Genomic DNA, 27,762 nt, shown 5'->3' on the forward strand with positions numbered 1-27,762 from the left:
TAAATTCAACAAACGGGCGGACATATTGTTTATGAAATACAAAGATAACGAAACGACACATGAGATTGACGATTTTCAATAAACATAAATTAGATAAATATCAGAAAATTATTTAAATATAATTATAACAATATGTCTATAATCTAAACACTCGACTTATCAAAACAATAATAGGATAAGAGAATTCAGTGACACGGCCATAGTTGTGGAAGTTAACATAATCCATACTATAATAATTAAAAATGGAAAAGTGTGTCTGTTTGTTTGACCGTCTTGCACGGCAAAACGTAGCGACGAATTGACGTAATATTTGAAGTGGAGATAGTTGAAGGGATAGAGAGTGACATAGGCTACTTTTTGCCTCTATCTCACCCCCACTTCCCTAAAATAAGGGGTGAAAGCTTGTATGCAGCATTCAGCAATTTTCAAATTTTACGCGAGTGAAGCCGCGGGCAAAAGCTAGTATGTTATAAATTAACTTCCAAAACTGTATCCGGATCACCATTTAAGTACAATACAATCTCAACTAAGCAAAAACATAACGACAACTCAATCATACATGGGAAATGTACGCACTGTCAAAAAAAATGATAAAGGGCAAAAATTTGTATACACTTTGAACCTTCTTAGTTATTTGTATATGAAAAACTTAAGAAAATCACTGACATTAATATAGCTTAGCAAAACAAAAAAAAGTAGAAATTTACCTATGTTTTTTATCATAGCAACACTTAATAACTGTTTTCATAGAAAAGTGTCAAAATAGTTACCACATGCAAAACGGTTCACATAACGGTGGCGCCCTAATTATTTTTCGCCGCATTTCAGCTAACCGTGGCTTTTTGGCGCCAAAATCTGTTTTGACAGATTAGCGTATAGCGTATACAAACTTTTGCACTCGATCGATCAAGCAGCAAAAAATGAAACTAATACTGCTTACAACATTTAATACGATGACAAAACATTAGATTAACGATGACATTAGTCTGACCAGAAATATAAGACTACGCGCCATCTGGACAAGTCATATATTTCTGGTTAGACTTTATAAAAATCAAACGGTTGTTTATTTTTAAATTAATGTCATTATATTAATCTAAAATGGAATCGATGTCTTCAAAGATGAACTTATTTGTTGCCATAAAATCTATTTAAGTATGTAATTAATTAATATGTAACTATTACAGGGATATTTGTAATTATTTTACAAAGTTTATAAAACTGGGCAAAGTTGCCATCGTAAATCGTTTGTAGTAAAAACTTCTTACAAAGTCCAACTTTACCCAGTCAATAATTTTACGGTTTAATCGATCTTAGATATGCACATTTATTTATTTTCGAGTTAAATCTTCTCTCGTAAAAATTGATAGTCAGAATTGACAAAGGAAATACGTTAAATTCATAAAATCATTTATGATATTTCAATAAATAAATATTATAGGATAAGAATGTCCTATAATATTTATTTACTATTTATTGACTGAGCACCACGGAAAGCTCAAGATGGCTTGTGTTGCAGGTACTCGGACAACGAAAACATCCATGACTCAGGAATAAATATCTGTGCTCATCACACAAATAAATGCCCTTACCGGGATTCGAACCCGGGACCGCGGCGTAGGAGGCAGGGTAACTACGCGCTAGGCCGGACCGGTCGTCATATTTATTTTTAGGTCTTCGTTTTTAACCCCCGACGCAAAACGACGGGGTGTTATAAGTTTGACGTGTCTGTCTGTGTGTGTGTGTGTGTGTGTGTCTGTCTGTGGCATCGTAGCTCCCGAACGGACGAACCGATTTAGATTTAGTTTTTTTTTTATCTGAAAGCTGAGTTAGTCGGGAGTGTTCTTAGCCATGTTTCATGAAAATCGGTCTACTATGTCGCGGTCGGATGTTTTTTCAAAATTTTAATTTTGTGGTTAGGTTCTTTATCTTCTTACAGCAACAAATAATTTCACTCTGAAGACAAAACGATTGTTATCATTAAGTTCAGTATACAATAATAGTATCTACAGTAGCACTTACATACTATATATTATGTATATTTATTTATACGCTAGTAGGCACTTCATGGATTTGGGCAATTTTATATTTGCAATGAGGATAAATTAATTTTATGTTATGCTTAAATATTCGTCAGGGGGCCGATTTTTGAATCTCACGGCGTTCGAATTCAGAAAATTTGAATTATAGGACATTTGTATTAGAGGACAATAATACTTTATGATTTTTTCCTGTTTTTTTTTACCCGAGTCTTAAAAATTGAAAACATAAATAGAGACTAGATATAGATAGTCTGTATAAGATGCATTTTTGAAATGGTAAGAAATTTTAAAGATTATAATATAAGTTAATAAAAAGATGTAAGAACAGATATAGTAAGATGAGCGAATATTATAATTCTGACTCTCGTGCAAGTTACATCATTGCAAGTATAAAACTGTCCATATAAAACAAATTATACAGAAACAAAACTAAGGCATTATTTTTAATATAACTATCTGGAAATTAGGAACATAAATCGCGCTAAAGCCTCCCAAATCACTAGTAAAAAAACTGGGATTCATACTTTAGTCTGAAAATCATAACATGACTATCAGACTTACTATATACTTAGTGATTTTATTTGGCCATAGTACGTTTGAACTAAGTAGCAAGATTCGTTTACGTACAACACACAACTATAACAAATCCAAAACATATTATACTTCAAACATATAGTTTGATATATGATCTCTTTTAGGTATTTAAAAAAACGTAAACAATTTGTAAATTTTCGGGTAGTTTTACCAAATACAAAAACTAAGCGGATCTGTCATTGAACGACTTGTTTTTAACCCCCGACGCAAAAACGACGGGGTGTTATAAGTTTGACGTGTCTGTCTGTTTATGGCATCGTAGCTCCCGAACGGATTAACCGATTTAGATTTGTTTTTTTTTGTTTGAAAGCTGAGTTAGTCGGGAGTGCTCTTAGCCATGGTTCATGAAAATCGATCCACTATGTCGGGGTTTTTTTTCAAAATTATATTTTTAACCTCCTTATTTGGTCGCCTAATCTTTTCATTTAGCCTTAACTACTTTCTGTCTTTTGAGGGTACATTTCGTTTACATTTATTTAAATACCTAAAAATATAGACTATAATAAAAGATAAGACAAAAAATATGTATTTCCAGATTTAATTCCGCATTTATAATTTCTATTTTTTTTTGCTGTATATTGTACGTAAAAGAAATAAGTATTCTACCGAGAAATATTCGTCTAAAACCTAACTTTCAAGCTACAATGGAAATAATAATATTAAGTACATTTATTAAAACACAAATAAATTACAATTTATTGTAATAGTTTTAAGCCGTTCAATTTTGAAACACTCATGATTTTAGGGTTACAAAAAATGTCATTAATTTAATACAATGTCGCATCATTTGAAGAGTAAAAATTTAATAGTAAAAGGCAAATTTCATAATTTTTTGTAAAAGTCACCATTTTGATCAACAGCCAATGGGTAAATGGTTGGGCAAAATTATGCCAAAAGTTTTTTTTAAAAATCACTGTCAAATTGACTAAAGACAATGATTATTTATTTAAATATAGAAAAACTAATAAGGCAACATTTTTTAACAAGTGCTACTCGTATTCCTATTTAGAAAAATCCCAGAAAAGGCGTTTTTTTAGTGTTAGATATTTTCGACAACCCTAAAACCAGTACCAGGGCTGCCCCTTAAATCTAAGCTAATTTCATTTAAGTCTTTTCATTGTTAGTGGACGTCGTCCGAACAAGCACTCAAGTTTTTCTCAAAGGCCAATTTCGTTTAAATATAAATTTTACAATTAATTTAATTCTAATCACAATTTTAACAAATAAAATAATTTTAATTGGTAAAATTGCGCGCTTAATGTTATACTAAAATTAAAATAAATAATATGCCTCATTTACCCTCTATAAGTTCCTCTTTAAGGATACAATGGGCCATTTTATTCAAAGTTGACCCCCCCTCCCCCTTTTTTTGTTTTGGAAATTTTTATGTGGTTTCCACTCAGAATCGCGAGCACTTTTAATCCTAACAGGAGAAAAAAAGTGTCCCAAGGCGTTTTTCCTATTCCGTTACAATTTTTTAATACATTTTGTATGGCGGTAACGGAATGGAAGGTTTGAAAAATGTATGGAAATCTTGGGACATTTTTTTCTCCCATCAGGATCGAAAGACCTCTCGATTCTGAGTATGAATCGCATAAAAAATACCCATGTTACAAAAAAAGTGGGGTGGGCAACTTTGAAAAAAATGGCCCACTTCACTGGCAAAATAGGGTAAAATAATTCTTTGGGTTTCTATTGCGGGGTACAGTTTAAACATCTTTTCTTTGGAATTAGGAATAATATAATTTTTATTTATTTAAAATAATATAATGAAATCTTTGTTTATTCTTTGGCAGTTCAATTTTGTAGGTCGTATACACCTCAATATATTAATCCAATTTTTCTAAAATGGCCATGTTTTTAATACAAAATGTCTGATATTTCAGACTTTATCCATCTTTGGACCGCTTATGGGCAATAATTAGTATAATTACCAAGCACTATTCAAAAATATCTACCCACTCTTTCCAACCCTACAGCATATAGCTTATACAACTTTTCCATTCAGTAAACACTGGTAGGCAAAGTTACCATGTCCTACGCAAAATGCAACTTTGCCTGACTTTCAACCATACAAAAATTGTACGCTCCAAAAAAATTAATGAACACTATAAGTCACTAAAACTGCCTTCAAAAGCTCTCATGTACAGTAGCATATTATAATAGGCGAGACGACTAAAAAAAACTATTTAGTCCATCAACTTAAATCAAAAAAATTGACACTTTTTTCTCGGTAACGAAAAATGACGACGGTACAGTTCGTTGAAATTCGCGTGACGTCACGCCTAGGTACCATTTTTATTAGGTTATTTCATTATTTAAAGAAAAGGCGAAAAATATGTATTCAGTATTTTTGGACGATCTGACGGACTAAACAGAATGCCATTTTTTATGTAGTCGTCATCCCTATATATTTTCAGGCACTGGTCACACCGCGAGCTAGTAAGCTATGAGCTATCGGCTATAAAAACGAACAAAAGATAATCACTCCCGTGCAAATAAAACAGACACGGCGATGTTTATAGCTCGCCCAGCGGTGAGTTATCAATATCGCCGTGTTTTTACACGGGAGATTATCTTTTGTTCGTTTTTCAACCCCCGACGCAAAAACCACGGGGTGTTATAAGTTTGACGTGTCTGTCTGTCTGTGTGTGTCCCTCTGTGGCATCGTAGCTCCCGAACGGATGAACCGATTTAGATTTTTTTTTGTCTAAAAGCTGAGTTAGTCGGGAGTGATCTTAGCCATAATTCATGAAAATCGGTCTACTATGTCGCGGTCGAGGGTTTTTTTTTTAGCTCATAGTTTACTAGCTCGATGTGGGACCAGCGCCTCACCATTGAGTCCCTAGCGACTTGTCCCTATTCATGCACAGTCATATCAATAGCTGAATCATCTTTCTTTTCCCTGTCATCATCACTGGACGCCGGAAAGCTTAGAAAATGATTCCCGAAGCCCATTTCCTCATAATCCTCACTTTTAGCCTCTTCGAACTTCTCCTGAGGATCGAATTTCTCTTCTTTCTGTTTCTTGCTGTTTTCTACAAACTGCTTGAGTTGCTGTGGCATGGGGAAGGAGGATTTGATGTGGCATCGCTTCATCCAGTTGCGGAGTGACTTGCGGGGGACTTTGTGGGTTTGCGCCGCTCTGGAAATATGCAAAAAGGGGTTATATGTTTCCGGATATAGGTTAGCTTTACAGCTTTTGTGTAAAACAGACCACAGACAAAATTACAAATACTAGCTTTTGCCCGCGGCTTCGCTAGAGTTAAATTCGCAAATTGTGGAATACTCCATACAAACTTTCACCCCCCATTTTAGGAAGCGGGGGTAAGAGACTAAAAGTAGCCTATGTCACTCTCCATCCCCTCAACTAGCTGCACTTAAAAAATCACGTTAATTCGTTGCTCCGTTTTGCCGTGAAAGACGGACAAAAAACAGACACACACACTTTCCCATTTATAATATTAAAAATTATATATGGATTGTCTAACAAATACGATCACTAGATCAGATACATGACAGATTAAAGTCTGCGTTCACAATTATGGTCAAAAATTCTTGAAGATTCCAGTAAACATGTGACTTCAGGCCGACCCTATCGCACTATTTGTAAGTGCGATGGTCGGGACGGCCCGATGTTTTATCATTTATCGCGCGACCATGATTGCCCTGCAGGATTTTTTTTTATACTACGTCGGTGGCAAACAAGCATACGGTCTGCCTGATGGAAAGCGGTCACCGTAACCTATGGGCGCATGCAACTCCATGAGTGTCACATGCGCATTGCCAACCCATTAAAAACTTGCCCAACCCATTAAAATTGCATACAGTTTGGTCTAACAGGTCTAGATGTCAATTGTATGTTTGAGTTTATCTTCTTGTTATTCTATGTTGCATTTGTAATTGTTATTGCAGCATCAAATAAAGCTTATATCTATCTATCTATCTTATATAAATTTCGACGCAAAAGTAACTCACCTGTAAATACTTCCGCCTTTCTTAACATCCATAAGCGCAGCCCACATGGCCTCATTCGAATACCGTCTATTCGGATTAAACTTCCCCATCATCACCCTTTCCAAATCCTTCCGGGACAGCCCTGAGGAACTCACTTCTTTCCCCTCCAAGAATTGGTCCAAATCAGATTTTAGTACAGTCTCCCCTATATCAACATTCCTATCTTTAAAAATCGGTGGCCGCCCCCTTCTACGAATCTGTTTTTCAAGAGGGTAAACTTTGGCTTCCTTTGGTTTAGGAATCAATTCCACTTCGGATTTTTGATTTTTGTAGTCAGGCTTCGGTTTTTTCTGACCGCATTTCAATAGAGACACCTCCAATTCACCATTCTGTTCCAACCAAGATTTGTAATAGTCATTTTCGGATTTGTCCTTAGGCTCTTCTTGGAAGCCGTATTTATTAAATTCTTGGCGGATTTCTGTGGCGTTCATCTTGGATAGTCTGTTGATGTACTCGGAATTGGCTTTGGCTAGATTTTGGAGCTTCGTTTGGAAGAATAGCTCGCTTTCGGGTTTTACGCGGAGATAGCTTTGGCGACCTAAAATAAAATGACGTGTGAATGTTGGTGCATTTTGGAGAGAGCCCTTACAGACCTGTAGCGAGAAGTTTTTATGAAATAAACCTATAGAAACGGATTAAATCGCGTATAATGAATTTACAATTCATCCCGACGTTTCGAACATTTTACAGCGTTCGTGGTCAACGGGTGACTGAGGAAAAATTACAATGTGCAAAAGCTACCCACATACAAGAAATATTAACGAACCATGACCATAAATAATATACATTTCTAAGGCAGGTTCACACATTATAAATAAAGTTAGTTATACAATATTCGAAAAGTTTTTATGACTTGATTTTTAATGATTTGTACATTGGTACAATCTTAAAAAAAAATTAAATGACGTTAATATTTTTTTTTTTAATTAAAATTTCGTTTGTACGATTTCTTACAAATACAACATAAGTTTAACAAACAAACATAGTATTTATTTGTTTTTTTTTGCATAAATTACAAGAAATATTTATTCAAAACCAGTATTCTCAAGACGTCGGCACGAAAAGTTTTTTTTTAAGTCTCGCTATAAGTCTGCAATGGCTACATACCCACTAACTACGCAAACTAAATCTGAGTTTGTAATAATTAAGCGAAAAAAAGAAGATTGCGTTGTCAGTAGCTGCAAAAAATGAATTACAGAAATCCGAAAGTCTAATAGTTATTTGTTATACAAGGGGGCAAAGTTGTATTTTAACGCCGAGTGTGGATTTGAAAAACGAGCAAGTGAAAGGATTCTATAGTTGAACCACGAGCGAAGCGAGTGGTTCGAGAATAGAATCCAGAACTTGCGAGTTTTTTAACACACGAGAAGTAAAATACATTTGCACCCGAGTGTTACACAAAACTTTTCCCCTCACTATAGCGAGGAAACTATAACGCAAAAAATGCGTTTATCACTGCTTCCAGTAGTTCCACAGGTGGTAAATCATCTTTATTACTAGATTCACCTACTTTTATCAATTTTAAAGCAATTAATTTGACTTTATTCAAGGTTAAATTACTTTACCCACTAGTGGATAAAATGTGTTTTTACCCGCTGGTATTAAAGGACAAAACACGTGTTTCCGAGCTAGTGAGGGGAAAATATTATTTTCTACCTTCGAGAAGGTACGATACACTCACATTTAACTGATTTAATTGAGCAACAAGCTTTTATTTTGTCACGTTTTTTTTTTAATAACTTAATAAAATTTCGTTTAACTCGCAGTTTACGATTTTTTTAATATCACATGATGGTAAACAGGCATACGGCTTGATAGTAAGCAGTCGCCGTAGCCTATGGACGATTAATGAACATCAAACATGTTATAAAAGCTTGTTCGCACCGAACCATGAATGTCTTTCACACTGACATGTCTGTAAGATAGCCCTGTCAGAAATTTAAAATACAGGGTGTTTGGTCCATCGTATGCCAAATTAAAATGGCGGATAGCTGGGTCGTTTTCTATCTCAACACGCCCTCTAAAAAATTTTTTTGGCCGACGTGCAATTTTTTTCTGATTATTTTTGTTTGAGCAACGATGATTTGCTTGTCGCGTCCGTTGTAAACACCGGGGAAAAATTAATTTTCTGCGGAAATTTCTAGGATTATTTTAAATTATTAAAAAAAGGATAAAACATACATTTTTTAATAGAATTTTAATTTTTTTAAAGAATTTTTTAGTTTTGTTCCTGTTTTTCAAACAAAAAAAATCGGCCAAAACAATTTTTAAAACACGTCTTAAGATGAAGAACGACCTCCCATATCCGCCATTTTAATTTGGCCAACGATGGACCAAACATCCTGTATAAACCATTTAAAACACATTCATGGTTCGCAACTACTATATACCAATAACTATTCTTTCTACTAGTAATAACAAAACTGGCCTACCTTACAGACATTCTTTTGTTTGTCAATGTCCATTCACAATGTCTTCACACACTTTAGATACGGACATTTTCACGCGCGAGTTTAAAAAAAAAATTAAAAGTTTTTTTTTAAGCAAGTGACAGAGTCACATTGCAAATAAACATTGGTGTAAAATAAAAAGAAATTGAAAGAAACATTCATAATGAAAGTTTTTTTTAATGATTATTTCTTTTGCGTTAACAATTGTAGTAAATGAATACAGCAGATCAGAGCACAAAAATTCAGTCGGGCACTTATTCAAATATAAATAATATTGAAATCTTTAAAATTTTACAAATTTTTACAATTGTTTATTAATAAAATTAATAATTTTACATGTGGAGGGTGTAATATTACTCGTAAGTAATAAGAAATGTATACCTATACTATTCTACTATTACCTAATACAAATATTTGACTGTTGATTGTCGAAGTACGTCCAACTTTGCCCGTGGTAACTTTGCCCACCAAACAAGTTTTAAGTACAACTTTGAACATAAGAAAAAATTTTACTAAAAAAAAACATTTTCTTCCTTTATGAGTATTTTATAGCAAAGTTATCATCGTGTACCTGGGCCATTTTTTCTCAAAGTTGTCAACCCATCTTTTTTTTTTTGATTTGGAAATGTTTATGTGGTTTCCACTCAGAATCGCGAGCTCTTTCAATCCTAATAGGAGAAAAAAAGTGTCCCAAGGTTTTTTCCCATTCCGTAACCATTTTTTCATACATTTTGTATGGCGGTAACGGAATGGAAGGTTCGAAAAATGTATGGAAATCTTGGGACATTTTTTTTTCTCCTATCAGGATCGAAAGAGCTCTCGATTCTGAGTATGAATCGCGTAAAAAATACCCATGTTACAAAAAAAGTGGGGTGGACAACTTTGAAAAAAAAATGGCCCACCTATATTTTTTTGTGCTCTGATCTCAAAATGAATATTGTAGTAATATTATTTAAACTGTGGAAGCTTACCTGACGGTTGTCCTAGACTACTGCCGGGTTTGCCTGATTCCTCGTCCTGAAAAGGCAAGGTTTTTAATTAAAAAAAAGACCCTAAAAGCATTTTTTTAACCCTCGACGCAAAAACGACGGGGTGTTATAAGTTTGACGTGTCTGTCTGTCTGTCCTGTCTGTGGCATCGTAGCTCCCGAACGGATGAAGTGATTAAGTTTTTTTTTTCCTTTAATTTAAAAACAAAAGAGACCAACCATGCTTTCGTGGTCCAGCTCATTGGAAACAGGTAAAGCCCGAGCGAAAGCGAAGAAAAACATCGTGAGGAAACCAGACTAAGGTTCAGTTCCTTCGGGTTGGAAGGTGAGTCGCTTTAAAACTAGTGCCTACGCCAAATCTTGGGATTAGTTGTCAAAGAAGAACCAAGGCTCCCATGAGCCGAGGCAAATGCCGGGATAACGCAAGGAGGATGATAAGAAACACAAACTGCCAGCGCCATCTATCGGCAAACGGGCAAGTTTCTAATGGTTCGTCAACACGCATGTGACACTCCTTCACAGGCGGACAGACAGGCGTCCATAGGTTACGGTCACCGCTTTCCATCAGGCGGACTGAATGCTCGTTTGCCACCGACGTAGTATAAAAAAAACCGGCCAAGAGCGTGTCGTGCCACGCTCAGTGTAGGGTTCCGAACTCCAAAAACTACTGAACCTATCAAGTTGAAAACCATTTTCCTAGAAAGTCTTTATAAAGTTCTACTTTTGTGATTTTTTTCATATTTTTTAAACATATGGTTCAAAAGTTAGAGGGGGGGGCACTTTTTTTCCTTTAGGAGCGATTATTCCCGAAAATATTAATATTATCAAAAAAACGATTTTAGGAAACCCTTATTCATTTTTAGATACCTATATCCAACAATATATCACACGTTGGGGTTGGAATGAAAAAAAAAATTCAGTCCCCACTTTACATGTAAGGTACCCTAACAAAACATTTTTTTCCACTTTTTATTTTACCACTTTGTCGGCGTGATTAATATACATATTGGTACCAAATTTCAGCTTTCTAGTGCTAACGGTTACTGAGATTATCCGCGGACGGGCGGACAGACAGACATGGCGAAACTATAAGGATTCCTAGTTGACTACGGAACCCTAAAAAGGAGTGTACAAGTTCAAAGGAGGGTTTGGGTTGTCGACGACTCAAAGAACAATAAGTCCTCCCGTCGTCAGCACCCCGCACCTTCGTTGAGCTCTGGCAGCCTTACTCACCGGCAGGAACACAACACTATGAGTATGGTCTAGTGCTATTTGGCTGCGGTCTTCTGTAAGGCGTGGTAAGCTGACTTCCACGATACAGGCTTAGCCTAGTGTGGGAGTCGTCGATTAATTGCAAATTGTATTTTAAACAAATTCTCTTGGTTAATAAATTTTTTTTTTTTTTTGGTATAAAAAAACGAACCAACCTCATTGTATTCCATATTTTCGTGGTCCAATTCGCCGTAGTATAGTCCATCTTCTTCGACGGTTTCTTCTTTGACCTCTGCTTCATCTTGCTTGCGTTTCTTGAGGAGCGGGCCGTTGGTGGGGGTTTGCGGTTGCGGGGGGCGGGGGGACCTGTGGGGAAAATGTATTGTTAGTCGCATCAAAGAGGATCGAGTATTATAGAGAGTTACTGTCAAAGTAAAATGTGCAGTAATCACAGTGCATAGACTGCCATCTCTTGACACGAGCTTAAAACTTTTGAACCTCAGTTTTGACAATTTGGCCCATATTGTTAGCTTGATATGTGTTAAATTGTCAAATATTAATATTTACGCCATCTAGCCGAGCGTCCCCCAAAGGTGTAACGCGAACGCCATCTAGGCCACCGTACCTTTTTCTCTATGGCTTTGAGGTACGTTTTTTCTTAGACTTTATACGTCTATACGGAGTTACATATGTCTTTAGTCGCAGTCAGGGCTCGGATACCGGTTAAATTTTCAAACCGTTATCATGTACTTGCGGCAACCATTAAATTTCGTTTTCGCTCGATAAACCGCTATTTTTAAACCGGTTTTCAGGGGAACGCTTTCATAACGGTTTCGTTCGATTAACCGGTTTAGAACAAAAGAAACCGGTATAATTTTGATTTGTTCCCTACATCGCATCTATCGATGTAGGGAACAAATCGCGATTGTCGCTAGATGTATGTATGTATAAGGGAACGTACCCAAACTACGTGACCATATTTGTGCCGTTTTTGCCCCCCTCCCCCCAACTACCCCCCCTACAACTCTTTCCTTACTTATTCCTCAATAATCTGTACTGAAATACTACATTGTGCAACAAGGGGAGGAAGTTGAATACTACTAACGAGAGTAAGTTAAATCGCGACGGCTTGCCGGAGTTACATGCAATGTTTTTCATCACACTCGCATTGTAAAAAATATGTAAATAGATGTAAAAAAGTTAAGTATGGTACAAGAAATTTCATTATTCCCTTGGGAGAACGATTTTTCTATAACTCACGCTCCGCCTGCGTACAATAGCACATTTAAAGTTCGGGTGTGATGAAAAAGAAATTGTGACATTTTTACTGAGCAAATGTGATGAAAAAATACTGACCGTTTGTGGTGGCCTTTCGTTGCGCGTGCGCCACCAAAGCCTCGGTAGCGACGGTATACAGCCGTCTCGCTCTAACTTACAGCTGTCTTGCTCTAACATACCGTTGGTGGTGGCCTCTCGTTGCGCGTGCGCCACCAAAGCCTCGGTAGCGACAGTATACAGCCGTCTCGCTCTAACATACCGTTGGTGGTGGCCTCTCGTTGCGTGTGCGCGACCAAAGCCTCGGTAGCGACGGTATACAGCCGTCTCGCTCTAACATACCGTTGGTGGTGGCCTCTCGTTGCGCGTGCGTGACCAAAGCCTCGGTAGCGACGGTATACAGCCGTCTCGCTCTAACATACCGTTGGTGGTGGCCTCTCGTTGCGCGTGCGCGACCAAAGCCTCGGTAGCGACGGTGTAGTCTTTGCTGTCTCGCTCTGGCTTGTTCAACTCTGACGCTAGCCCGCTGCTGTCGCTCGAACATAGACCTGGAAGTAGATTCCTTGTAAAAAAAAATAATTTGAAAAAAAAAACCCCGACATTTTCATCAAACATGGCAACATTTCTAACTAATTCAGCTTTTAAACAAAAAGAAAACGTAATCTAAATCGATGCCACAGACAGGACCCCCCCCCCTCCCCCCACTTCCCTAACATTCGAAAATTGCGGAATGATCCATAAACTTGACTGTTCTTAAAATAAAATATTTTTTACCATGTACGAAATAAAGCATCAGATAATTATAAGAAAAACATGGACAGAAGTTATTTTTAAATCCAATTTCTATTCAATAAGTCAGGAAGAAATATATAAAGTGTCTGAGTTGACCGTGACGTCACTCAATTCGATTTCATATTAAGACGATACGGTAGGGGTCAATTCTCCATACAAACGCTCTCGACTATTTCCTCCCTGGTTTTTGAAGATAGAGCAATTTCAGCATGATTTTTTCAACATAGATTGTTATTATTTTTATGTGTCGGACCGTTTTGATTTTTTTGATATTCTGCTTTTTAAGACTCTAGAGCCAATCAAAAATTTCCAAAAACGGCCTTTTTCATTGTGGCGCAAAAAAGGTGTGATACTGGTCCGACATAGATTATTAAATTTCATTGTTATTCAGATTCTCAAATTTCGTTCCGATTGATTAAGTTTTGAAGGAGGAAAGAGTCGAGAGCGGAACCTCGATTTTAAACATTTTTTGAAATATCTTTTGACTGAGTTGTTCTTAATGGACAAATTTTTTTCGATAAATCTAGTTAATAACACTTGTATATTTAACTAAAATTCCCAAGTTGAAAGGGGGGCTCCTTTCCATTTTAGCATTTTGGCTACCATATCCTCTTAATTCCATATTAGCAAGTCGTTCAAATTCGTTTTGACAGTTCTTAAAAAGAAGCTGATTTGACTAGGAGGCAAGTAGCCTACTTCCGAATTTAACGCGAGCAAACCCGCGGGAAGAAGCTAGTAGCGTAGTGGCGTAGGGTTAGAGCCGGCGTAGCTTTATTTGACGTTCATATGCGCATTGTAATATGCCTACTTGAAAAAGAAATATTTCATTTTCATTTTTTTTTTTTTTCAGTATTATATATTCTGAAGCTCACCCCGGATCTGCAGCGCCTCAGCACTCTTCAGAAGACTCGGCAGCTCCTCCTGAGTGACATTCACCTCCCCCTTGTACATGAAGTCCACCAGCGCTTGCATTTCGCTGAACCTGCAACCAATCATCATCAATATAATCTAACCACAAAATTAAAATTTTGTAAGAACCCCCGAGATAGTGGCTCGATTTTCATGAGACATGGCGAAGATTCATCAGCAGTTCGCAAAAAGTTTGTACAAAAATTAAGGAAAAAGTTAAATAAAAAAAAAAAAATTTTTTTTTGATGAATTGAGATATTAGTAAGTTTTATTTCGTCATCAAGGTTCTCTAGTACCTATATTTTCTTAATTATAACAATTATCCTGTATATATCTAATCGATGGAATCAGGCGTTACTTTGCGGAAATCCATGTTAATAGTAAACTAGAACATTCCTTTGCTAATCCGCGAATTAATAACGTGCAAGTTAATCAGTGCTAAACCGTTATACTTACTTGCGTATTTTTTACATGCAATTAATTTTCCGACCCTCCCACCGCAAAAATAAAAATAAATACGCAAATAAATATAACAACCCACCACCAAAAATACAAAACTCGACACGTGTTTCGCCTCTCTACGAGGCATCCTCAGGAGCTGATGTTGACGGTCCGAAGTTGCGGAACTGTTTAGCACTGATTAACTTGCACGTTATTAATTCGCGGATTAGCAAAGGAATGTTCTAGTTTACGACTGTATATATCTCAATAAAGTCGACTTATATTACTAAATGTTGGTAACAAAAAATAGGATCAATTAAAATTTGCTGACGTGGCTATGTACAAACTTTTTGAGAACTGCTCTCATTCGTTCGGGAGCTACGATGCCATAGACAGACACACGCACAAACAGACATCAGACAGACAGACAGATACGTCAAACTTACAACACCCCATCGATTTTGCTTTTTCAACAAATGATTTAACTTTTTTCCTTAATTTTTGTGCAAACTATTTGAGAACTGCTGAATTTAGGTGTCTCACTAGGAGGCGCTCTCTCTATAATACAACATTAAAGCTAGGATTGAGTATTATAGAGAGTTACTGTCAAAGTAAAATGTGTAATCACAGTGCATAGACTGCCATCTCTCGATACAGGCTTAAAACTTTTGAACCTCAGTTTTGACAATTTGGCCCATATTCTTAGCTTGATACGTCTTAAAAAGTCAAATATTTTTATTAGTGCCATCTAGCCGAGCGTTCCCCAAAGGTGTAACGCCATCTTGGCCACCATACCTTTTTCATTATGGTTTTGAAGTACGTTTTTTTCTTAGACTTTATCCGTGTATACGGAGTTACATATGTCTTTGTAGGTATGTACATACTTGATATCCCTTATGAGCACTAGTTTTAGATATCTCCATCAGGGGGCGCTCCCTCTATAGGTACTACATTAAAGCTCGTACATTACCTCATATCCCTCATAACATAAACACGATGGGATGTTTGCAAGGATTGTTCAACAGAAGCCGTTAGAGGTAAGCCGAACAGGACAGCACTAGTTTGTGACTGTCTCCACTAGAGGGCGCCCTATATAATACTACATTAAAGCCAGTTACGTCATATCCCTCATAAGCACGATGGGATTTTTGCAAGGATTGTTCAACAGGAGCCGTTCCAGGTAGGCCGAACAGGACAGCACTAGTTTATGACTGTCTCCACTAGAGGGCGCCCTATATAATACTACATTAAAGCCAGTTCCCTCACCTCATATCCCTCATAAGCACTATGGGATGTTTGCAAGAATTGTTCAACAGGAGCCTCTCGATAGGCCGAGCAGGACAGCACTAGTTTATGACTGTCTCCACTAGAGGGCGCCCTATATAATACTAAATTAAAGCCAGTTACCTCATATCCCTCATAAGCACGATGGGATGTTTGCAAGGATTGTTCAGCAGAAGCCGTTCGAGGTAGGCAGAGCAGGCGGACAACACTAGTTTGTGGCATCGCAGTTGTCGGGACTCGCATGCTAATGTCACATCAGCGAATTGCTCAGTGAGGAGCAGTCGGGGAAACACCGCCTGTTGGTAAAGACTGTGTGTTAGTTAATCCCTATTAGGCATGACGACTACATAAAAAAAATGGCATTATGTTTAGTCCGCCAGTTAGATCGTCCAAAAATACTAAACACATATTTTCGTGTTTTCTAATTAATGAAAAAATACAAAGATATAGAGCATCCACGTTCCGGAGTGGGGGCTTTTGACGTCACTTCTAAGTAAAAATTGTACCTAGGCGTGACGTCACGCGAAACTTCAACGTACCGTCGTAATTTTTTGTTTACGAGAAAAAAGAAAAAATACGTGTCTAAAATTCTTTGATGATCTAACTGACGGACTAATTAGTTTTTTTTAGTCGTCTCGCCTATGTGTACGGAAGAAAAATGTTGTCACTTACTATAAGGAAGAAATTTGATGATTTCTTTATATTAATAACCTGTCAGTGTTCTTATGGTAAGCAATAATGTGGTACCATTTGCTTCAACATAAAGCCTGGCAAAAATAAATAAATAAATAAATATTGGGGACACCTTACACAGATCAACTTAGCCCCAAACTAAGCAAAGCTTGTACTATGGGTGCTAAGCGACGATAGCGCTGGAAGTCACCAGCAACACGCTGAGATGAGGCCATTTCGTGGCGCTTCGTTCCTTTCTGTCTTGTTATTATGTGTATTTTGTCTTGCCTGTGTTCACGAATAAATGTTTATTCTATTCTATACTATTCTATTCTATATACATACTTAAATAGATAAAATACATACTTATATACTTAGAAAAACCATCCATGACTTAGGAACAAATATCTGTGCTCATCACACAAATAAATGCCCTTAAAGAATAGAAAACAATTGGGCGCTCATCACTTTTGTATGAACAGTAAGTGTTGCTATGATAAAAAGCTGTAACATGTATTGAATATAATATAGTACCATAAAAAATCGTAATCTCTATGTGACTCTAATAGTTAGTTAAATATAATACTAAGGACTGTTACAGTACAAGAAACTCGGGAATAAAAATATTATACAAATTGTTTTTTTTTTATGGGATAGGAGGCAAACGAGCAGACAGGTCACCTGAAATGAAATTAAAAATTATACCTGTAAGTTGGTGTGGTAGGAGTTCCACCGGACGCAAAACTGTTGCGGCGGCAGCGCCATCTTCTGTTCCATTTAAGAAACTCGACCACAGACAATCATAAACTAAAAACTAACACCATTCTCTTTGGCAAACACTTGTAAAAATTGCACAGTCCAAAATTGTCTATCACAGATTATTGTAAAACATATAAATATAATTAAGTACAATTTTAATACTTTTTCACTCTTTTTTTTCGTAGAAACTTTTCAGACTAGAAATATTGTTTGAATACTGCGGCTTTCTTCTTACTTATATACCTGTGGAAGAAAAACAAATAGGTTAATAAAATTTTGAAAAACCCCCCGACTGCGACATAGTGGACCGATTTTCATGAAACATGGCTAAGAACACTCCCGACTAACTCAGATTTCAGACAATAAAAAACTAAATCTAAATCGGTTCATCCACACACACACAGACAGACAGACACATCAAACTTATAACACCCCGTCGTTTTTGAGTGGGGGTTAAAATTAAGATTTTGCAAAAATGACATTTTTGGCACAAGCTTTTATTAACGACACCTTTCTTTCAACAGTCATCTACTGCTCTCTGAGATGTTTCTAAAAACCCCTTACTCGATGGGGATATGACGTTTAATAAATAATAATAAATAAATAAATATTATAGGACATTCTTACACAGATTGACTGAGGCCCACGGTAAGCTCAAGAAGGCTTGTGTTGTGGGTACTCAGACAACGATATAAATAATATATTAATACTTATATACATAGAAAACATCCATGACTCAGGAACAAATATCTGTGCTCATCACACTAATAAATGCCCTTACCGGGATTTGAACCCGGGACCGCGGCGTAGCAGGCAGGGTCACTACCGACTGCGCCAGACCGGTCGTCAAACGTTTCATAACATTGTTCCTATGACAACGTTTCTGCTCCATCATCAGATCAGCTCCATGATACCATAACATTGCATTGTCGTGATTATGTGTGCAAAATTTCAGCTCAATCGGAAACGGGAAGTGGGTCAAATTTAGCTTCTATGTTTTGCCGCACACTAACATACTAACAAGGAAGTTGAATAAAATCTTGTAATTAAAATGTAGACAATGTACTATTACTCATAATTATCATTTTTAATTCATCTTGTAAACAGTTGAAAAAATACACACATTGCAAAATAAATGAAATGAAAAAAAGCATTGTAAATTATCTACTTCAGTAGGCCTAGCACTATGCAGGCAGGCAATCATGGTCGCGCGATAAACGATAAAACATGGCCTGCACGGGAAGCATGGTCGCGCGATAGACGATAAAATATCAGGCAGTCCCTATCGCACTTACAAATAGTGCGATAGGGACGGCCTGCTATTTTATCACTTATCGCGCGACCATGCTTCCCGTGCTGGTGTTTTGTCATCGTTTTATATCGTTCAACAGTGTATTAGTCCTAACTGTAATGCTGTGTAAATATTAAATAAAGAAATGAAATGAAATAATTTATCGCGCGACCATACTTGCCTACCTGATATTCATATATCGTCACTACTTTGAAAAAATCTCGTATCTCACGCTGCTCCTCAAAGTTAAAACGCAGTAAGTCTATATGCATTCCATACATACTTACTACAATTTTCTTTTCATTGACAGACGAAGATACAAGTTCTTTTTAAAGTAGTGAGTAGTGACGATATGCACATACAATCGCAATCACATGTAGACACATGTAGTGAAGATAGGATAAAAATTTGGCAACATCAAGATGACCTGATGATGGAGTGAGCAGGGTACCTGCTAATAAAATTCAAGATTCCTACATGAAACTTTTATGTTGCTACTAGTAAACTTTGCTGGTCAGTGATTCGTTTTGAAGATCTAATACGTAATAGTAAAATCGTGTTCATGCCTATATATTACCTTTTACACAGTAACTGATAAATTTTAAAGTATACCTGTTTTATAATTATTATGAAAACAAACAATAACTCGATTGATATCATATCACATGTCACCTGTCAACTCTGTTATCCGTTGTAAAAAAAAAAACTTATTTTAATGTTGCTAGCTAAATCAAAATTGAAATATTCTAATCCGAATAATCGATTACGTAATGACTCGGGACGTCACGTCAGTAAACAAATTCTGTAAAAATGTATATTTTTTTTATTTGAGATTACGGCGAATGCAGTATGACTGGCATGAGTACTGACAGAATTAATTAATACCGATTTTCACACTATTTATCATATATCAGTTTTTGTATCTATTATATAAATACAAAAACTGGGGGCCGATTTTTGAGTCTCACTGTCACTAAAATACCGGTTGAAAACGGTGAATTGCCTATTATTTTCAGTGACAATTTTCTGAATTCGAACGCCGTGAGACTCAAAAATCGGCCCCCTGGTCCTTCCTTACTTAAACAAAGTACCGCAGTCTTAATCTTAAGAGGTATTTAGGCAGGAAAGGAAAATTTCAGACCCTACGAACCCCTTACTTAAGTATATAAGAACACGCCAGTATTCAACTAATAAAGCGCTGCATCGACCATACAAAAAAAACATCGCAGACAACGTTAATATAGCCAAAGAGAAAACGAAGCATGAAGCCATAAATATAATTTTCGTGAGCGAAAGAGAGGGAGGTAAAAGTTACAAACAAAAAGCTGGAAAATCGATAGGCACTGTGACCCTACGTCGGTGCGTTGACCCCACGAGTGTCTTCGTTTTTCCACGGAAAATGTAATATAATTACATAGTAAGACCCTTATTGTAAAAGCGCATAAACCAACAATATTAATATTCTGGTGATTAATTTGACAAAATGACTGTGTATTTTAAATGGGGATTTTATGACCATCATACGCTAAGTTTGGCCTGTATCGTTTTTTATCTCTTACAAGAAATTATTTAGCATTAGACTTATATTGACCGGGATATAGACCGTGATGCATCATGATCACGGAGTTTTCCGTGATCATGATGCATGCAACTGCGTCGAAATATCGGGAGCTCGACAAAAATCAAAAACCGGCCAAGAGCGTGTCGGGCCACGCTCAGTGTAGGGTTCCGTAGTTTTTCGTATTTTTCTCAAAAACTACTGAACCTATCAAGTTCAAAACAATTTTCCTAGAAAGTCTTTACAAAGTTCTACTTTGGTGATTTTTTTCATATTTTTTAAACATATGGTTCAAAAGTTAGAGGGGGGGGGACGCACTTTTTTTCCTTTAAGAGCGATTATTTCCGAAACTATTAATATTATCAAAAAATTATTTTAGTAAACCCTTATTCGTTTTTAAATACCTATCCAACAATATATCACACGTTGGGGTTGGAATGAAAAAAAATATCAGCCCCCACTTTGCATGTAGGGGGGGTACCCTAATAAAACATTTTTTCCCATTTTTTATTTTTGCACTTTGTTGGCGTGATTGATATACATATTGGTACCAAATTTCAGCTTTCTAGTGCTTACGGTTACTGAGTTTATCCGCGGACGGACGGACGGACGGACGGACGGACGGACGGACGGACAGACAGACATGGCGAAACTATAAGGGTTCCTAGTTGACTACGGAACCCTAAAAAGGTAATCACGGTCTATATCCCGGTCAATATAAGTCTAATGAAAATAACCGTGAATCATTCAAAACTCTAATTATTTAGCAGTATTTGTGTTTCAAAGTTTTCGAAATAGCTGAAAATTAAGTTTAGAAATAAATAAAAAAAAAAAAATACCTACAATCACTGTCTAGGGTGGGAGGACGTGAACCTACGACCCGGAGCATCAGTTTAGTTTTGTTTTATCTGAGCTATGAAGACCAACACAGCGAATATTTCATATAGATCTGTACATATACAACCAAAGTGGTATAAAAAAATACTTGCCTATTTGTTTTCGGAAAGCGTTATTATCTTTGGGCGTATGATCGACACGGTTATTGACGTGATGACCTGATGACGTCAAGGTGGAAGCCTCGTCAATCTGGTTAAATAGAAAGAGGTGATTTTATCCTGACAAGAGACAAGAGTTCTCTAAAATAACTTTGCACAGAACTGAAAAGAGCAATGCGAGGAGGTGGCAATACCATAATACTTTTTGCCCAGTCAGATTCTACGATTCTGTTTGGAACAAATACTTAACTTTGGAAAGCAAGGTAGGTATAAAAGTAAAACATAAATATTTCAATACTCCTTGAGTTGCAGGCGTCCATAGGTAACCGTGACCGGTTTCCATCAGGCGGACCGTATGCTTGTTTGCCACCGACGTAGTGTATGAAAGGATTTCCTATTTTGAACCGATTTCAACCTATTAAAAAGTGTAAAAACCTAGGACCTAGTAGAAAAAAATGACCTTTTACAAATAAGATTTTTTAATGATTCACGGTTATTTTCGTCAGTTTTCCGTGATCATGATGCATGCAACTGCGTCGAAATATCGGGAGCTCGACAAAAATCAAAAAGGTAATCACGGTCTATATCCCGGTTAATATAAGTCTTTTACACATAAATGTCGGTGGCGTGGTCAAAAACCTTATAATAAACCGTTTCCTTTCCAACACATATATAAAGCCATATACATCAGACCTTAATATTAATGAGTTCAACAAGAAATCCCGAGTATAGCTTGAACGTCTGTCCGCGGTACGGATATAGACAGACCCCCGCGCGGGCTATTTCGGGCGCGCCCCTAGGGTCGACGGCCGGACCCCCCTTACCCTTAACTTTTGAGTTCGTTTTTTGAAGGGTCGGAGAACTCGCAGACTCGTAGACGTAAAAATCAAAGACGCAAAGTGTCGTAACTCAAATATCTCAATTTCTCATCCTGTTTTACTAGTCCACACAACATTGGGTGCAACATGGTATGGCAATCATGGTATACAATTCAAATGAACTGAAATCCCTCCAAGAACAATACACCTACTAGATTTTATTCCCAATCCGGTACCTATTAAAATTCAAAATATGTGAAACGGAATAAGATTGGCTTCATTTAGTACCTTGATCTTTTTTTTCGTAAGCCACCCCCACATTTCTATATAGATTTAGAACACAATAAAAATATCTCTTATCCAAAATCCGGATGAATATGAGTATAACCTAACCACAAAATTAAAATTTTGAAAAAACCCCCGACCGCGACATAGTGGACCGATTTTCATGAAACATAGCTAAGAACACTCCCGACTAACTCAGATTTCAAACAAAAAAACTAAATCCAAATCGGTTCATCCGTTCGGGAGCTACGATGCCACAGACAGACACACATACAGACAGACACACAGACAGAAAGACAGACACACAGGCAGACACGTCAAACTTATAACACCCCGTCGTTTTTGCGTCGGGGGTTAAAAATATAATCGAAATATATTACGAGTAACAGAGCGAAACGATCTATTATAATAGGCTAACTTCAATTCAACAAAAGTGATAGAGTGCCATTAAAAACGTCATAATTATACATATAACACATAAGAAGCTAAATATTTTCTAAGACTCGTATTTATTATATTTTTCCCCTCACTAGCTCGGAAACACGTGTTTTGTCCTTTAATACCAGCGGGTAAAAACGCATTTTATCCACTAGTGGGTAAAGTAATTTGACCTTGAATAAAGTCAAATTAACTGCTTTAAAATTGATAAAAGTAGGTGAATCTAGTAATAAAGATGATTTACCACCTGTGGAACTACTGGAAGCAGTGATAAATGCATTTTTTGCGTTGTAGTTTCCTCGCTATTGTGAGGGGAAAAGTTTTGTGTTACACTCGGGTGCAAATGTATTTTACTTCTCGTGTGTTAAAAAACTCGCAAGTTCAGGATTCTATTCTCGAACCACTCGCTTCGCTCGTGGTTCAACTATAGAATCCTTTCACTTGCTCGTTTTTCAATTCCACACTCGGCGTTAAAATACAACTTTGCCCCCTTGTATAACAAATAACTATTCTTTTTGCATAGGCATTTTATAAATAGACTATGTACCACAAAGCAGCTAATAATTTGTTAAATAACCATTCAAATAAAATCATTTAAGTATTGTTAATTCCGTGTCTAAGGTATTTGAGCTGAATCTAATGAGGCCAAATTTTTGCCGAAATGTCGATTCGACAAAACGATATAATTTGCGCCTTCCTTACATTCAACATACCTACATAATTACTATTTGGATACTTTAAGTTAGCAATACTTTATGTGTAGATCATGATAGTGAATTTTACCTCTATCTGGGCATTTTCGGAATTTGAGACCCCCCAATTAGCGTAAGTTGTTAACAAAACCGGCCAAGAGCGTGTCGGGCCACGCTCAGTGTAGGGTTCCGTAGTTTTCCGTATTTTTCTCAAAAACTACTGAACCTATCAAGTTCAAAATAATTTTCCTAGAAAGTCTTTATAAAGTTCTACTTTTGTGATTTTTTTCATATTTTTTAAACATATGGTTCAAAAGTTAGAGGGGGGGACGCACTTTTTTTTCCTTTAGGAGCGATTATTTCCGAAAATATTAATATTATCAAAAAACGATCGTAGTAAACCCTTATTCATTTTTAAATACCTATCCAACAATATATCACACGTTGGGGTTGGAATGAAAAAAAATATCAGCCCCCACTTTACATGTAGGGGGGTACCCTAATAAAACATTTTTTTCCATTTTTTATTTTTGCACTTTGTTGGCGTGATTGATATACATATTGGTACCAAATTTCAGCTTTCTAGTGCTTACGGTTACTGAGATTATCCGCGGACGGACGGACGGACGGACGGACGGACGGACGGACGGACGGACGGACGGACAGACAGACATGGCGAAACTATAAGGGTTCCTAGTTGACTACGGAACCCTAAAAATTAACTCACTGTCAGTTTTGTGACGACAATTAAGCATGAAATTTCAATAAAAATATTGTTTTTGTGTTAATTACATAAACTTTAAGCGATAATCTACATTCAGAATGCGAGAAAAGTAATTTTTTATACAAATTTTATGCTTAATTGTCGTCACAAAACTGACAGCGAGTTAGTTTTTCAACCCCCGACGCAAAAACGACGGGGTGTTATAAGTTTGACGTGTCTGTCTGTCTGTGTGTGTGTCTGTCTGTGGCATCGTAGCTCCCGAACGGATGAACCGATTTCTATTTAGTTTTTTTTTGTTTGAAAGCTGAGTTAGTCGGGAGTGTTCTTAGCCATGTTTTATGAAAATCGGTCTACTATGTCGCGGTCGGGGGTTTTTTCAATTTTTTTACATTGTGGTTAGGTTATGTTAACAACTTTCGCTAATTGGAGGGACCCAAAGTCTGAAAATGGCCATCTATTAGAAATCTATAATTTGTGAAGATTAAGATGTCTTACTCATTGCTTACAGAACTAGTAATTATTACGAGCACATAGTCAAATGATGTCACGTGTGATACTAGACTAAACAATAGCTTAACGTTAAGCAAATGTAATGGACGAAATACATAATTTAACAAACAAACAAGAGACAATAACATCTGTAGCTATAGGTAGGCGTCTAGGCAAGTCTTGGCAAGAGATCTTGAAAATATATGATTTAACTGGCTGGAAGACAACATAAATTGGCAAACAATTTACTATATTATTGACGTTATTGTACTTATTGTCCTATGAATTATAATAACCTAACCACAAAATTAAAATTTTGAAGAAATCCCCGACTGGGACATAGTAGACCGATTTTTATGAAACATGGCTAAGAACACTCCCGACTAACTCAGCTTTTAGACAAAAAAAACGAAATCTAAATCAGTTCATACGTTCGGGAGCTACGATGCCACAGACAGACACACACACAGACAAACAGACAGACAGACGGACAGACAGACAGACATGTCAAACTTATAACACCCCTTCGTTTTTGCGTCGGGGGTTAAAAAAGATCTACAGGGTTTTATTGAAAATGTATGTATATCTAAAGTTACACAAAAGAACAACAGGAAATTATTTACAAATCATTACAAAATTAAGTAGGTAGGTACATTATGCCTGGGAGGGCCAACGCTGATCTTCTGTCAGGGCCATATCGAGTGAAACCATGGAAAGTACACATATTACAAAGAAAATATGAGATAGTTAAAGTGAAAATAATAATTCTAAATAAATAAAAACAGACAATAATAAAACATCTCGATGTTAAACAACCAAAAAAAGTTATTTTAATCAACCAATAAGTTACATTAAAAAAAAAACCAAAGATATATAGAAACGTACTTTTAAATCGAACAAATATAGAAACAGACGCTGAAAAAGAGATGTTTATCCTAAACATACGAAATGATTTCAAATATCTTTGTGTGTAAATCCCATTAATCAAACTGCTAGTTAATAAATTGGCTTCAAAATCTTAGTTCGTTTTCCAATGAGCAGACTAGTGACCTACAAACGGACTAAATAATCCCCGCGCTATTTATACTATTCGGGACATTTGCTAAAATAAACAATACATTTTGTATCTTAAGTATTTTGTATCTCAAGTGGCATTGGGACCTCAAAAAACACGTCGGCTTCTGGTTTCAATTTCACTAGATTTGAGTTTTTAACCCCCGACGCAAAAACGACGGGGTGTGGGGAGTTTGACGTGTCTGTCTGTCTGTCTGTCTGCGGAATCGTAGCTCTCCCGAACGGATGAACCGATTTGGATTTAGTTTTTTTTTGTCTGAAAGCTGAGTAAGTCGGGAGTGTTCTTAGCCATGTTTCATGAAAATCGGTCCACTATGTCGCGGTCGGGGGTTTTTTCAAAATTTTAATTTTGTGGTTCGTTATTGAATGTCGACCTTCGATTTCGTGAATTTCGGTCAGTAATATTTCCATTAATATTCCGTCCTTTTCAAAAGTAGCATTACGTCGTTTTCCACACATTTTCGAACGGTGAATTCGTGCGTTCGAAATTCAAAAATTCGGTCCCCGCGCCGTATTAATTTTGATTCTCTTGAAAGTGGCGAAATACGTTCTATAAGGCATAAACGGCTCGTAATTATTATGTTTTTCGTAACTTAAAAACTTGATTTTTCACAACTTCAGGGGACTGTACAACGATTGTCTGTTTTTTTTTTCTTTTAAGTAAAAGAAGAACCTAAAATATGTCCAATTTCATCAAGATTTAAATTTATTGATAATGGTTATATATAGTTAGTGAAAGCTTCCTGGATAACTTAGTTTTTTTTTTAAATATTTACTACTACTTATCCTCAAAAACTATAATAGAAAAAAAATCTAACAAATAAACATAAATGTTTGACACACAGAAGGTTAAAATCTGTTTTAGTACCTGAGAAAGGTCAAACCCGCGCGTATTGTAGCACATTTTCAGTATGGTATAGCATTTAAAATTAAATTCACTTGTACACGCATTTTATTTACGACCTCAGTTCCAGGAAACGTAAGTTATTTGGGTCTTCTGTTGCGAAATCAAGATAAAACGTTTTGATTCCGATATGTGAATCACGATTCGTGATAACGCTCAAGTTGTCTACCAATCCCGTCTACTAAATAAAAGCGTGAATTTTCAAAAGTACATAAAATATTATGGAAGAAAATACCAACATTAATTTATCAAACTGCTAGTAGTTTTCAAAAGTAAGTAAACGTTCTAATTTAAATTCCAATAAGATTATAATGAGTATATAAAAGTTACAAAATATAATGTTGAAACACCGGCGTAAAACTTCATAAAACGACTGCATAAGACCTCAAAATCTCAAGGAGCTATATCTTATCACCACGTTCCACAAGGCAGTAAACATTAGGTTTGATTATTCGACCGATAAAAAAGTACATCACTCAAAATGGAGCATGGAAAAATTAAAATTATGCACTTACCTGGTTATGCGAGATAAAGGAATCACAAGAGTTTTGGCCTTTACAGCGGACGGGAACCTAATGATGGCTCAAACATGAGCATTGGAACATTTGGCCGTTCCCAAAATAGTTTAAAGCAGGCCCCAAGTAATGTTATAAACATTCGGCCTGACTCACTCCGCGGGCCTTCAAAAATCAATATTTAAACGAACCTAACATCAGATTTACAAATAGGTACCAAGCAACGCAATAGGTACTAAAAATGGTGGTATACACTGAAAAATGTGACTTTTCACAACCTTGTAGGGAAAACAACTGAAATGTGTGCAATACTCACAGCGGCCGCCGACCGCGCCACCTCGCATCACGTATGCAATTAGCCACTCTGATGTTTTTTAACGATGAAAAATCAATAATTTTTAAGAGCACGAAATTGTTCATATTTTTCCATCGGACCCGCTTTTCCGTCTCAGTCGCGCGGGGCCGTAAAAATGAAAACCTATTGCGGGGAAACCGCGAGAGACAAAGACAGATATATGTCCCCAATTGTAAATAATGACAGCAA

General features: G+C 36.5%; 1 protein-coding gene across 1 annotated transcript; it reads right to left on the minus strand.

The window, feature by feature from the left end:
- Nucleotides 1–5,345: 5,345 nt before the first annotated feature.
- LOC125240229 lies at nt 5,346–27,653 on the minus strand. Its single transcript, XM_048148055.1, is given in 10 exon segments — nt 5,346–5,781; nt 6,615–7,191; nt 10,075–10,120; nt 11,519–11,661; nt 11,664–11,669; nt 13,001–13,126; nt 14,243–14,352; nt 16,128–16,300; nt 17,382–17,678; nt 27,535–27,653. Coding segments are annotated over 9 exon segments (1,527 nt in total). The 5' UTR covers nt 17,442–17,678; nt 27,535–27,653; the 3' UTR covers nt 5,346–5,495.
- Nucleotides 27,654–27,762: the final 109 nt, after the last annotated feature.

The sequence above is a fragment of the Leguminivora glycinivorella genome, chromosome 27 (assembly GCF_023078275.1).
Source record: "Leguminivora glycinivorella isolate SPB_JAAS2020 chromosome 27, LegGlyc_1.1, whole genome shotgun sequence".
Classification (NCBI taxonomy): domain Eukaryota; kingdom Metazoa; phylum Arthropoda; class Insecta; order Lepidoptera; family Tortricidae; genus Leguminivora; species Leguminivora glycinivorella.